The sequence below is a fragment of the Heloderma suspectum genome, chromosome 2, assembly GCF_057233095.1.
Source record: "Heloderma suspectum isolate Gila_16-S chromosome 2, 16-S_ref, whole genome shotgun sequence".
In the NCBI taxonomy this organism is placed as follows: domain Eukaryota; kingdom Metazoa; phylum Chordata; class Lepidosauria; order Squamata; family Helodermatidae; genus Heloderma; species Heloderma suspectum.
Window position 1 is genome coordinate 101,966,005 of NC_139459.1, and position 15,358 is coordinate 101,981,362.

Genomic DNA, 15,358 nt, shown 5'->3' on the forward strand with positions numbered 1-15,358 from the left:
CTTTGCATTCCTGCCTTCTATGTCAGAAACACGCTATTCCACTCTGGTGAGTTGAAGGTGGTTCTAACCAGGGCACAAGCTCTCTTGTTCCCTGAGGTGGGAAAGCACACACATGCCTCTGCCACATCTCCCCCAACCCCCTGCCATGCACTGCATCTCCCTCTCTGCCATCTCCCCCACACCACCCTCCCTATTGCCACCACTGCTATTGCTGCTGCTCTCTGAAGACCTGCATTGGCCATAAAAAATGGCTGCCACAACTCTATAGAGACAGCCAGGTCCAAATACCTGGCTCTAAGGGGTTCTTCCTTGGAGCTAGCCATTGTGGGAGGGGTGTCCCTGGAAATCACCCATGGTACAGGTGATCTCCAGGGACACCCCTTCCCATAATGCCTGGCTTTAAGGAAGGACTCCTCAGAGCCAAGCATTTGGACCTGGCTGACATGGCTTTTCAGAGAGACCGCCTGCCCAGCCTCGCTCTGGATTGCCCTGAGAGGATCCTCAAGGCAAGCCAGAGGGCAAGTGGCTGCTCCAGAGTACCCCACTGGTTGCTCTCCCCCTGTGGCATTTGCTGCAGCAAGAGAGCAGGGCCATCAGGACTCTCTGGAGCACCTGCTGTTGTGCTGCTTAGCCGGGTAGCAGCTCCAGAAAGCCCTGTCAGCTCCATGCTCCCGCTGGCAAATGCCACAGTGGGAGTGCAGCCAGCAGAGCTCTCTGGAGCACCCGTCCCACAGTACCGGGCGGGGGGGCTCCTGGCAGTGTGTGTGAGGGAGCGTATAATTTGCTGTTGCTCCTCCTCCTCTGCTGCCTGAGGCTTCCCGCTTCATGGGAAGGTTGACCCTGCTTTGATGGGTTGAATTCTTGTGACACAGTAATTTCAGAAAGTGTGGGATAGCTTAACACCACGAGTACTAACCGTTCATTAGAGAAGTAACTTGGCTGTGCTATTGCTTTATAAAAGAGCTTTTATATTCTCCAGCTCCATTTCCTCCATTTATTCAAAGGGGTCTTATTCTTCACTTCCCTTCAGTGAAGAAAGACATAAACTCTGCTTACATTCTCTGTGTAAAAAAGAAGTATAAAGCAATTAGATGTTTTGTTAACAGACTTCGTATTAACTTTAAAAAGAATCCTTCGAGGGAAGGTTTGATGTTTGCTTGAGATGCACTGTATTATTGTCACTGTTTGAACTTTGATTTCCAACCAATTTGTTTAGCAATTAGGTATTTTCATGCATAGCAAAAATAGCATGTTAGAGTCAGCCAGTGCATTTTCCGTGACTTACTTGAACAAATAATTCAAGCAAGTGGTCTATCCATGTGAGCAATGCGTACATGTGAAACAAAACATCTGTTGAGCACATCCCCAGAAGGTTTGTAAGGTCCTACATTCAATCCCAAGCATCTCCAGAGAAAAAGATCAGTTAAGTGGCTGATGTGTGTGGGTAGAATTAAAAATATACTTGCTGTTTTTGACAGCAAGTAACAGCAGAAAGTAACAGGAACCCAATTTAGTATGTCGTTCGTACAAGTGTATAGATTTATTCTAGAACTAAATATTCTAAATGTTGCAGTGTTATTTAAGAGAATCTAATATATACAGAAACACTTTATTTTTCCAGAGTTACTAGTGCTTAAGAATCATTTTCATGCACATTTCTTGGTATAGGGTTAGTTACAGGAAATACTTTTTGCTTTAGATCTGTATTAGCATACACTCCACTCTCATCTTGCCATGTGTTGATACCGTGTCTTCTGTAATCTGCTGTGTCAGTAAACTGAGAATGACATTTTCTGTGAACTACAGAGTAGCCACCTATTTCAGGTGTAATCTAAAGAAAAGACATTAGAGCATGTTATTAATGAAAATAAATATTTGAGAAACAAACTTTGACTATAACAGAGACAATATGTCAAACTAAAATGTATCAGAAATTTAGTTTTGATTATAATTTTCTCTTCCAATAAAATTTCTATTATTAGATCATCTGACCCAGATTCTGAGATGTGCATGGGAAAGGCTATATGTGTAGCAGTGTTTTTAAATTGATTGTCCCTCCACTTCCACCTGAGCTGCAGCACATGTACTTTTCAGAGTCTTACAAAAAACTCTGTTTGCAACACAGTATAATGGAATCCTATTTGGAAAAGCTAACAAAAATCTCTTCTTGTGAGCTATCCAGGGCCCTTTTGATCAGAGTGTCTAGCTGTCATTATGGAATCTGATGTATTATGTAACCCCTGATTGTATATTAAAAGTATACTTTATGGGGCCAAGTGTTGTAAACTGAAAACAGGGTTGCCACCAAGTTTGACTAGGCTTTCAGCACAGTGCCCATGGGTGACAAACTGTGCACCTGCCACTACACTTGCTACAATTGGGCATCTGCCCAGCACGGCTGCCACTGCCCACTACCACTTGGACCCCCTGGCAGTGCTGCAGCTGCCTCTCGCTGACCCCCTTTCCCCAGATGTGCTCGTACAGCAGCGGCACTTTTGGATGGGACCTGAGAGGCTGCTTGGGTCCAATCAGTGCCAGGCAGCCACCACCTTATATTTCCCAACATGCAATGCTCAACATTGACATTGAACATTATACTTTGGGGGAATATAAGATAGCAGTTGCCTGGCACTGATCAGAGCTGAGGAACTGCTGGACTACCACCCAAATGCTCTGCAGCCCATGTAAGCATGTCTGAAGTGAGTGACTGATGACTGCAGTGCTCCAGGGGCCCCAGGCGTGGTGGCAGTCCTGGGTGGAGAGACCTGCAGTGGTGGGGGCAGGGTTGGCATCAGCTCTGATAAACTCCACCAGGGCACATGGGCTCTAGCAGCTGCCCAAATATGCAAGTTGCTGACAACAGGTCCAACCCAGAAGATGCATTTACTTCCCAATTTATGCTTGATTTAAAAAGCAAGTTTGTGTTTAGTTATGCTAAAACAGGGCAACTTGTTATGTTCCAAAGAAACTTTTGGGTGAGATCCAAACTGCTGTGTGGGGCAGTCTTTCACATATGTGCAGAGGTGTTTAAACTCTCTTATTTCAATGGAAACCCTCACATAGTTCAAGTTCCAGGATCCTTGAGAAGCATTTAAGTTGCAGGGGCCGTGAGGGGTTGCTGCCAGAGTATTGTCCTACTTGCTTTCAATTTTGCACGGGGGGAGCAGCTTTTGGATCTTGACCCTAACTTTTTTAGGAACAGACCAGTACTATGGGCCATTTCACACATTATACAGGGGAAGACTAGTGTATACTCAGCAAGGAACTGCAGAGTCACTGCTCCCTGATGAGGGCACCTATATCAGTGGTCTTCACTATTTTTCAAGCAGGAACCACTTTGACTCTAGGCACTGCTGCCAAGACCACTTAGTAGCCTTTCCCAGGCTGTAGGGGGTCTATCCCCTCTTCCCCCCTCTCCTGCTCCAGGTCAGCAACGCTGTCACAAGACTTAGCTGGAGGCCTTTTTAGGCTTCCCCTCCCCATCCCCCTCCATGTTGTCCAAGTAATGCCTCATCAGTCAGTCACCAAGTCACCAGGCAGACAAATTTCAACTGGCTGATTCTTGGTCCTTGGATTGGGCTGGATCTTTTTCTTGTCCCTGAGAGAGTACTCTGCTCAACTCAGTGCTGCAAAATCTGCCAGTGCAGGCCCACATTATGCACTCTCTCTCACCTGCGCATTCAATTTCCTCTCCATCCCCAGCACCATGCATCACTGCCATGAGCCTATCACATTGCACCACAGCTGGCTGAGCATTCCTGCATTCTCCTCTCCCTTCCCCTCCCAAAGATGATGAGTGACAGGGCTCCTGACTCCCAATCCCTGATGCCTCCTCAGGTAGCCCAGATAACAGCACCTTGCCCAAGGAAAAGCTAGAGAGCCACTTCTGAGAGTGAGCAGCTACTGCAAAGAGAAAGACACAAATAGTGAATGAGAAAGAGGTGAAGAGCCACGCCTCAGGTGACTGGGGCCACCAGTGGCCCTTAGGCCTTGCAGTGAAGAACAGTGACCTATACAATACATGTATTTGCAAATGTGTGTTTGTCACATCCACTATTACCTTTTTAGGTGTGCACGTTAAAAAGAAAAAGGAACAGGTGAAGTGACTCTGGGTGCTTCGAGATGAGGTTTTTATTGTGCAACTGCCCTATGGGATTTCCGAGGGGTTCATACAATGACATCTTTCCTTTGAAACCATCCCATTTTTTCTGACCACTTCTTCCATCTCTTTTCTTACCAGAAAAAAAAAAAAGACTGAATATGCGCAGAATGCCTTTTGATTGGTAGCGCTAGGAGCCCTCTGTCTGGAAGCACCCTGCATATAATATCTACTAAACAGAAATGTCTGAACCTGTCAAACAATTCCTGGTTAGAACAGATACTATTTTCACAGTAAATAGAGGAGCCTAAAATCAGGCGGTTAAAACTTTTGAAAGGTTTTATTTGCACTGGAAGGAGGGCTGAGTTTTATCTCACATTTAAATTTATAAAAGAAAAAAACCAATATATTTAACTTTCACACTTCCAGCCTAAACATATTTTCTCTGAGGCAAGTCCTATTGATTTTGATGGTGTTAACTTTTATTTTAAGAAAGCATGCTTAGGTTTGCAGCCATTGGGCCTGTTCGCACATCATGGAGACAATCAGCAGAAAATCGTGAGTTAATTAACCCATAATTCCTGGGGATGTGCCCCATGCATGAGCCACTTCCAATTTGCAGCAACAACCTATGAATGACCCATTTGTAGTGTGATATCCAAACCCGGACCCTTTAGGTTAATCATGTGTTAAACAACCCAAAGGTAATCCATGGTTTGTTCTTAGGTTAATTTTGGGTTGCTAATCAACGCACAATTTGCTACTGAATGCCGCTGTTACGTGTGAACCAGGTCTTAATGTTCAGTTTATGATTCAGTTAAATAATTCATATGTGAAAAATGGATTTCCTTGCAAATAACTACAGGGGTCCAACAATGGGAGTCAGATGCGAAGGCAAGCTACTTGACTGGATGCAGCACTTGCCGCCCCCTGCCCTCTGGTGATGCCCATGTTTGTTTAATAACTAAATCAGAGGAGAAAGGCTTTCACAAACAAATAATATGCAATGCTGTAGTTATTGCCTAGGGCTTGAGAAAAGCTGCAATCAATAAATGTAAAACCTCAGCTCATTAAAAAAAGAGTCACCAAGTTTGAAAGTCCATAAGCTATACAAAATAATTATAGCTTAACAGCAAAATAAAGGTTTTTTGAAAATTTCACTCATTCCTCTATGAAGAATCCGTACCTAATTTTTATTTGTTATGAACAATACTGAAGGAGAATTCTTCTATATACTAGTAACATAATAACCACACTGTTTCTTGTCTGATGGGTATTTTTCTTGAGTATTTAAACAATAATCAGAACACACAATTCTGGATATATGTTTGCTGTTGTAATAGTAAAGACCATGCATCTTTCAATCTGAATACTTAAAGCAAAATCTCTGAGATCAGTGAAAATTAAGAAAAGGAATTCTAAATAATGTTATTAAAATGTTGGCAAAGCCACAGCAGTTAAGTTTTTCTTAAATAATAGGGTATGGGAAGCAAGCCAGGTCTGTTCTCCCTCATTTCCACCCACATTAGCTCAAATTATGTGATTTGATGGAATGTTCACAAACATTCTAACTACTGAACAGGAGGGGTCAGCTGTAGAGATGTGCCAATCAGTACAGCTGTTATGAGAAAAGCATGGGGCCAGATGGGCATGCAAAAGAGTTCTACAGGGCTTCGGGATAAGATGGCCTTTATGTTTTCGGAGGAAAGAAGAGCAAAACACCTGGGTAATGAGATGGCATGGAGGCTGAGGACTGGAGAGCCAAATGGGAGGATACATGAGGCGTAAGGAAACAAGGAATCTAAGGGCTGGGATACTCAGGAGGCAGAGTAGCTGCATGAAGATGAATAAAGCAGGAAATGGGTTGAGAAATAAGGACCAGGGTGAGGGGTGAGGAAGAGAACATCCATATTGGTAGGAATGTGAAGAGACAGGCTGCCTAGGCAGCGGTCTGTTGGAAAGGCCATGAGGTGTCAGGGAAACTAAAGATGGGAAATACATTTTACACATCAACTTGAAATAAACAGATACATTTATTGCTGCAAGAAACTAGTGTTCCTTTGTTTAATGAGATCAAAATGTCCAGTGTGTGTGTGGGTGTGTTTGTGTGTAAGAGAGAGATCTTCCATCATGATAGCTGAAATTTTATGTGCACAGACACACAACGCTTTCCTTTATAAGTTGCCATGGTTACAGAAATATCTGGCCATGATTCTCATTCTGCTAAAATCCCTGCCACATAAAGCAAGGAATCCAGACCAAATCATTACTCATCAACACTCTTTTCTTCTTCATTTATTGGCTCAGTACTGTATTTATTTTTAAAACAAATGCACAGAAATACATCAGCATTCTCTTGGTGCTTTTAATTGATTGGAGTTTCTATTATGGTAAAGTTAACACTTTCAGATAAAAGTTGATGCCAATAAATGCAAAACAGTTTTGTAATCCAATTAAGGATCATGCATCTGTTCTCAAGAGAATAATGTAAATCTCTGCATTTTTTAGAGAATCAATAAATGTGTCTATGTCTCTCATTAAGGATGCAATCCTATGCATGTTTAGACAGAAAAAAAGTCCTACAATTCCCAGCATGTCTAAATATGCACAGGATTGTGCCCTTAATCTTGGAAAATCTAACAGAGAACACTATTGCAAGTGATTTGTCAATCAGTCCCTAAGAAGAGCAAGTTCAAGCTCAAATGCCTGCACTATAAAAAACGTTAAAACTTTTCCAGAAGCCCACTGTCCAATTCCATTGCTAAGTAATATATTTAAAATTGAATGTCTTAGTGCCAGTTTACACATTGGATTCACCTGGTAGAGGCTTTTTCAAACATAGTGTATGGCAACTGCCCAACACTATGCTGTCGATACACAGATTATTGCAGAAAAATCCCTTTCTATTCCCATATACTTACATATGGTACATAGTCATATGGTGGAACATAATCTATTCGGTATGTTGTGTCCAAAAACCTGTAAAACAGAAGATATGTAGTAGAACTAACATTTTGTGTGACATTTTCATCAGACCTATCCCTAAGAGCTAAATATAAATATAAAATCTAATGTGTTTGTCCTATAGTAAGTAATCCCGTAGTTAGCAGAAAACATATTTTCAGCAGGTGTACACAGTGTTGCTGCGTGTCCTCATTCACATGCATGCATGAACTCACATTTGTAACAGCAAAGCAGGTCTTAAGGGGGCCTTTACCCTGAGGTATGGTGTACACACAGTGGAGTTACACAATATGATCTTACTAAATGAGGAATATCTACTACTCAAATGGGAACCTCAGATCAAACACTAATTCAAAGTCTAAAAATATGAACTTTACTTTTACATATTTTTGTTCTGACAAACACACGCATGCACATTCGATGGTTTGATTAATATTCCTACTCCCTAGCTCATGGGTCAGTATACCAGTTCTAATGGGTCTAACTAGAACAGAGATAGTAAAGATGAACATTGAGGGAATTCACATTTATCAAATAAGGAAGAGAAGGTGGTGCTATTGAAATGGCAGAGCATGGAATTAGAAGGCTATACAGCCAAGAAGCTCAAGTGCTCATGAAAATGGTGAGCCACGGGGCAGACATTGATGGGGGAGGGGGAGAGAAAAGTAATACAGCAGAAGTGGCTATAATTACCTGACTTCAGAGGAAAGGGAACCCAAAGGACTATACTTCCTGGTTGCTTACCAACAGTTAGAAAAATGCTGTGGGCATAGACTACTCTCAGGTTTCTCAGTCTGGTGCCAAATTACAAAAATGCGGCAACAGCCTCTCAAGTCATCTAGGCACTATTGAGTACCAAGTTATCAAGAGACAGCTGGACAGTGGATAAATCCAGATAGAGTTTGAGCCTTGGTTTCTTGGTACATGTGACCCACCAGTAGAGACCCTGGAGCCACCAGAGATTTGGTTAAAAATAGAATTTCGACTGGGGAGCTTTAAAAATGGCTCTCCATTTAGGAAGGCTAGCTAAAATGGGTATGCTTAACCAGAGCTCTTTGGCAACTTCCCAATGCTTTATAGGTTCTCTCCCAAACCACCTTGCATTGGGCTCAAGTACAGAGACAGCCTCCTGCATAGGCACCAAAATGGTTGGTAAAGGAGCTCACAGAGGGTGGGATTAGAATTGTGCCAAGTCCTCCAGACATGTTGGATAGCTGTGGCAGTACAAGAGTTGGTATGTGTAGATGTTGAATTTGACAGGACCTGATCCAGAGACTTTGTTTATAATTTGTATAGCTTTGGGTAACAAGAGAATATGGAGCAGCAACAGCTCCTTCTGGCCCTCCCCTCATCTTACCATTCCATGCTCCACCCCATCCAATACTTTTCCCAGTCCAGTTCACTTCCAGTATTGGAGCCCAGCTAGAGAAAATCTCGTGGTGTGATGCACAGAAAGCCAAGGCAGGAGAAGTTTCAGCTCCCTCAGTTGCACATCCCCTTTGTTGTAGAAATCAGGCCCCACCCAGCCCTCCACTTAATACGTGAATGAGGCAGACACAACATGGCTTCTCCTGCCTCATCTAGCTTGGCCCTATGCTCCGCTACAAAACAAGGAATGTACTCCTCGTGCACCTTGTTTCACAGCTAATTGCTGGGATATCAGCAGGGGAGGGGGGAGGCCTCAGTGGGGCAATGGAACCCCCAAGCCCTGGAAGATACCCACCCCTACCCTATGATAAAAGCAGTGGTGATTACTAGTGTATGATTTAGTACAGTCAATAAATAAAACAAAGCATGCTCTAATCGTCTTGTAACAAGACCATCCTGTAAAGTTCCTGCTCCAAGCCAGTGACTATCCTTTTGAAATAAGCTCAAAGTTTCCATCAAAGGCAAATGATCCAGTTCTAATAAGCATTATAAAATCTAGTTTTCAGTATGAGACTGAGGGGGATAAATATCAAGTTTATGGGTCTGGCTAGCTTACTCACCAGTATATTCCACAACACTACTGGTCTCAGTTTCTGTTCTTTTTATTCCTCTGTTGTGCAGATCTATTTTTAGGCTTGTATTTCAAGGCAATTACTGTTCATTGTTCACATTACAAACAAAACTGTAACACACTTCTAGGAGAACAAATAGAAAGGGCCAAAGCATTCAAGGATTTAAACAACCCAATACACAAAAGGTACTTGCTTAAACAAAATTAGGTGCAGTATCCAACTGTGTTATTGTCCTTATCTTTGGCTAGTTTGTGCCTTTTTTTAAGAATATGACTTATTTTAGAAGATGACTTAGGGTACAATTCTTTGCATGCTTAGACAGAAATAAGTCTTCAATTCCCCAGCCAGCATGACTGGGGAATGTTGGGAGTTGTAAGACTTTTTTCTGTCTAAACATGCAAAGAAATGCACCCTTAAAGTGTAATGCTATACATTACTCAGAAGTAAACCCCATTGAGATCAATGTGATTTACCCCCAGGCAAGTGTATATAATTGCAGCCTTAATGTTTAGATTTCCATTTATTCCTCACAGAATTTGAAGTTCTCATATTTAGTCCATTTCAGTCCAATTAGAATTTTCAGCTAAATCTTATGCATTGCCTTTTTAGTTTCACATGGTGTTTCAGAAGTTGATGAACAGTAAGCAATATTCTACATGCAACATAGCTGATTCCATATGTGGAATTGTAATTATTTTACTATGCTAGGCATTCTTAGGAAATAAATATGGTGGATTAATACAGATTTAATTAAAGTCTAACATACTTTTGTTTCATGTGAAGTCCTCTGGGGTCCATTGGGGTTCATGCATATCGACTTGCTCTCCTTTGCTCCCAAATCTGTCATCTAGTGTTTTAAGTAATGTTGGCCTCCTGCATTTGATTTACTGCTCCACTGCCTTTCTGCTTAGGGTCATTTACCTTGCCATTTTGAATTTCAAATCCTCTCTCAAATTTTACTGTTAGTCATCTACTATCTTCAAGTCTCAGTCACAACACTATTTTCAGAGTTTATGTTTAGGTCCATAAATTGCATGAAAGTAAATAGTGCAACATTTTGATTCAAATGGTTACTTAAAAAAGAAGATACGAAACAAACCAGTTGCAGTTATCTCCACACTGGGGTACACATTAAGTGTTTTACCACTGGGACTATCAATAATTTTTTTTACAACACAATCCTATGTATGTCTACACGGAAGTAATTCCCACTGATTTCAATGAAGCTTACTCCCAGGTAAGTGGTATAGGATTGCAACCTTAATTGAGCTTTAAGTTAAATTACTAACGTCATCCAGAAAATGTTTATTAGCACTAGTTCAAATAAACGCAAGATCTACAGAGCCGACCGAGCAAAACAACAGAAGTAGCAGATAACAGCTATAGCAGCCAGACCATTGGAGGCCAGATGAAAAGCTTAGCCTGATGACATCTCTCCCTGCCTCCTATTGATATTATATGAGGACTTCCTGCTCACTGGGCTGAGGGGAGCCAGCTGTGTTTCTGGGCTGGTAGAAGTGCCCACCTTGTGAGCTGCATTCCAACCAGCCATTGGCCTTGAAAGTGTTGGGGAGAGCCACTTCAGGGGGAACCGTGAGAGCAAAATGATGAAGTGGAAGCCCTGCTTCCTGATGGCAACTCCTTTCTCCATGTAGAGAGCCATCTTTCTGTGCATGGACAAATGGGATGAAGAGGGAAACCCTGCTCTTACCTCTATCACTGACTGGCAATAAGAGCAGAGTTTCCCTGCTCAACAGTAGAGGAAGCTGCCTTTTCTTACCACTGAGCATTGGTTGGTGTCTGGAAAAGAAGCTGGTGGGGTGGATGGGGAACCACGGCAGGTGACATTTGGCCTGTGGGACAGAGGTTCCCCATCCTGGTTTTAAAAGTTGGAGGGATGATGGGAGTTGTAGGACTTTCTCTTGTCTAAACATGCATATGATTGGGTCCTTAATTACCAGTGAAAATTTTCATTGGGTCGAGTCAGAGCAACAGATGAACAGAAGAGTTCCAGAATGCAAAATATTGCCAAAATATGTTGCTAAGAGCTGGGTTTTCCAATCTTCTTAGGTAGTTTCAAGGTACTGCATTTAACTATTGGTGGTAGACAAAGAGGAAAATAACATATCACAAGGAAGTATTTGTATAGAAATATTTGTCTTATTTTTCCTTGATTGCAAATAAGTGTCATATTATCAATATTCTAATGTAAAATACAACCACTAAAATAATTCACGTCATTAGAACTGAAGCTTCTGCACATTGGTGGCTAAGAAAAAGATCAAAAGTTTCTGATGCAAACATAGTAGTACTTTTTCTGTGAAGATTTTATGGATCTTTCCAAATCTCAAAGCGGATGTACTACAGAGTCTGAACATCATCGCTAAACTAGCTAACTATCACAATTTTGCAAATACTAACATTTTAAAGTGATCAGGAGAGTGACATGGCAATAGAGCTCCAAAGCCTGTTTCTGGTAGCCCCGTCTCCCTGCAAAGAAAAAGAGAGAAACAGGTTTCAGACAACAAGTTAAAACCAAAAGAATGAAGTACAAGTCTGATTTTCATATAGTTTAGATAAAACTTAATTGCTGACAGTGCAATCCTATACATGTCTACTGAAAAATAAGTCCCACTGAGTTCAATGGAACCTGCTCCCAGGAAAGTGTGTATAGGACTGCAGCCTTAGGGCACAATCCTATACATTCCTTCCTGACTTGGGAACATTGTGAGTTGTAGGATTTTTTTCTGTCTAAACATGCATAGGACTGCACCCTTATAAGCAAAAAAAAAAATCCCCATCATGTTTTCATATTACAGTAACATGCAGCTGCTTTTGACACAGCCAACACTGCTCCCAGGGTTATCACAGTCACACACAGACTGTGTTTCTGTAAATGGTCACCACTGCTCTCTACTGGATGAAATGTGCCAGACTGGTTCAAACATTTATAGATGTTTAACTTTACTGCTTAGCACCATTTGAAGTTTAAAATTATTTACATTCTGACAGGTATCTCTAGTACAGGTTAGATCAGATCCGTCCATCTCAACAGCACAAAGAACTTGGTACAACTTTAACTTTGCAGTGGATGGTCAAGATTGATTTAGGTAGCAATCCTACATTGGTCGATGGTTGCCTCCAACCCTGGGGGTGACCACCTATCCAGTGCAAGTCAGGAGGAGTGGATCTCCTCCTTGCTTCCCTTACCTTGCTTCGTGGCCAGACAGCTGATTTCGGCTGACTAGCCACTGGACCTTGGGGCGTGGGAAGCAGCGGCCAGACAACACATAGGATGTGTTGTACTGGCATTTCCAACCTCCCCGCCCCGCCCCTGGGAACATCCCGTTTTTGCTGCTCCGTGCTGCTCTTACGAGTGCGGAGGTTGTCCACACTGCCTATGAGGCAGGACGGGCAGGGGTGGGGGTTGGTTCTCCAGGAACTGACCTATCCTATGGCAGTCTAGCCGTTGACTAGTGGCCATAGGATTGCTCTCTTAGTGGAGGATGCCAGTTTTTCGTTCCATTTTCTACCCAATATTCGTTTGGTGAAGCTCTATCACAAATACTTTGGAATAGGTGTAGGAATTCTTGGAATCTAATATTAATGGCATTCAATATTTTGGAGAACACATAGTAGAAGATAGAAAGAAAAAAGGAGAAGAAAAAGAAATGCATGTCGTATATCCATAATGCAGTATTATCTGAATGATGAATATGAATTCAAAAGCATCCAGAAATACCTGCCAATAACTACCACTTCAAAATTTTCTTCATTCAGTAGAGGCTTCCGAATCTCTTGTTCCCTATATTCTTTAATTCTATAGGGTTGAGACAGATAATCTTGATTTGTGGTTATCCATTTCTAAAAGTAAACATAAGGGGCGGGGGAGTAAAAGGTTTTTAGAAACACAGTAGCTATCAGTGTATAATTATATGTCAAGTACAATAATTTGTGCACTTGTTAGTGTTCTTTTAAAACAGGTTAAATGCCCATTAATTTTACAGGCAAAAAGTGCTTCTGGCACTTCCCCCTTCCATTATACTTCTCCTACCTCTACTCTCCCCCAGCACTTCACCCCCACACCACTCTACTCCAACTCCCTCCCTCATTGCTCCAACCTATCATACCTTCCACCATGACTTCTTTACTCAGACAAGCATAGGGCAGGGATTGGTTTCAAGAAGCATGCCTGATCCCAACCTTCCTTGGCCTGTATTGATAGTCTCATTGATAGATGAGAGGACAAGGAAGTATAAGTCTCCTCTCATCTTCTTGTCCTCATGTTCATTATGCATGCCATTGCTGAGGAGATAACTTGCTAGAGATATCCATAAGGAATGTGCCCACTACCAACAATTAAGAAATTGGTTGTGGAAGTGCTGGAGATCTCGGAAGCTAAGCAGGGTCAGCCCTGGTTAGTACTTGAATGGGAGACTACCTGGGGATCAGGCTTCCTGCACTGAGCAGGGGGTTGGACTCGATGGTCTTGTAAGCCCCTTCCAACCCCATGATTCTATGAATTCATATACATCACCCCTCCCCATTTCTGGGGAAAGTTCTGATTACAAGGGGAGACCATACATGTTTGATGCACTGTATCCTACTCCTCCCTCAATCTGGTTCACTTTAATCTGTTTGTCACAAACAATGTATAATAAATCAGAGTGTGTGACAGAATGTTGGAAAACATTAATGGATGCCAATACTGCCTATCAAATTCAACACCAAATGTATATAGCTTCAGCTACTGGGCAGTATAGAAATGTAATACATAAATAAAGACTGGATGGAAGTGATAGAAAAATCACTTTCTTACCTCATCTATGGTTCCAAGTCGCCAGTAGGTAGAGCGACATAAGTTTTTAAAGCCCAAAGGAATTTGATGTATGTCATAATCTTTAGGTTCAGCCTCTCTATTGTAGTACCTTTAAATAATAAAAAGCGTTCTCAGTCATATGGATACTATTGAAGAGGAGCACAGTCACACCAAAATGTACATGCATCTCTGCAGAGCTGGTTATATTTCTCAGGGTACTTTCAGCTTTTCCAGTAAAAGCACTATAAAAAACTGAAAAAACTTTTCTGACTAGAGACCATGGTAGAGACACACAGAAATGCTTTGAAGATATCTAAATAGAAAAGTCTGAAGTCAACTTTAAACAAAATACTGAACAATAATAAAGAGTACAACATTTCAAATACTGCTAATGGAATTCTAAAGCTTCATACTGGAAATAGCCAAAATAGCCTAGTTTTCACAGCAGCAAAAAAAATGCTGATAACTTCATAGTTAAAACAACCAAAGCATATTATGTCTGTTGGTTTGTAAGAAGAAGAAAAACAGCAGCCACAACAGAACTTGGCAGTTATGAGGGTTGAACAAAGGTCTTGTCAGCTGAACCACAGGATTACACAGAAGCTTACTCAGATGAATCAATAATGTGTTTTTCTTACCAGCGGTACACAAGAGTGGGTCTTCCATAGTGGGCAGAATGGGAGCGCAAAGTCAGCGCTCCTTTGCGCTCCATCACATCTGGAGGCCCTAATTCCATCTTCCAAAGTTCCTTTGACTACAGCTCCCAAGGGTCTTTGTTGCACTATATCTCAAATCCCTTGGTATTAGTTCTCATGCTGCAATATAGGTAAGCACCAGCTTATATTCCTCCCTTCCCATTTCGCTTCCCATCACTTCATGGTTAATATTAACCACGGCATAACCCTACAGCCAACACTCCTTATAACTAAATAGAAATAAAACTACTTCCCACAGCCTCCAAGCCTTTCACTAATTATCGCAGTTAAGAAAAGAAAGAGACGGCTGGCGAGCAGCCTTCCTACTTCGACGCTCACGCTAGTTTCCATGGTAACCACAAGATGCTGTAGAATAGAGAAAGCGAACGTCGGGATCATTCCGCCCATGGGCCGGGACTACTTTTCGGCGATGCCCCCGCAGGTGAGGGCCGTGACAAACTTGTATCATTGTCCCGTCGTTGTAAGGGAAGAGGGCAGAGAAAGGTTAAACTTTCTATTTATGAACAGAAAGACAACAGTATTTCAATATTTTTCTGGCCTTAATTTCTAAATTAAGAAACTGAGTAGAGCTCAATTCTGCCTCGAAAATACATTCTCTGCCTTAGACGCACCGATGCCAGGTTTGGCTGTGGGATGTTGCTGGTTGTGGCAATACTCGAATGAAATTCACTCTGCATACACTTAGAGCCACTGTTGTGTCAATCACTTCATTGTTATAGAAAAGCTTGCCAGCTCCAGAGAGGGTTCCAGGACCTTTTGC

The 15,358-nt window shown here is 41.9% G+C and overlaps 1 protein-coding gene across 1 annotated transcript; it reads right to left on the reverse strand.

Annotated features, from left to right (window-relative positions):
• Nucleotides 1-1,512: 1,512 nt before the first annotated feature.
• Nucleotides 1,513-14,928, reverse strand: CFAP95 (cilia and flagella associated protein 95). The gene is made up of 6 exons (XM_084834375.1): nucleotides 14,521-14,928; nucleotides 13,883-13,991; nucleotides 12,806-12,927; nucleotides 11,485-11,553; nucleotides 7,021-7,078; nucleotides 1,513-1,831 (listed from the first exon to the last, which is right to left on the reverse strand). The coding sequence occupies exons 1-6, from the start codon at nucleotides 14,616-14,618 to the stop codon at nucleotides 1,634-1,636; spliced, it is 654 nt and encodes a 217-aa protein (XP_084690501.1). The 5' UTR covers nucleotides 14,619-14,928; the 3' UTR covers nucleotides 1,513-1,633.
• Nucleotides 14,929-15,358: the final 430 nt, after the last annotated feature.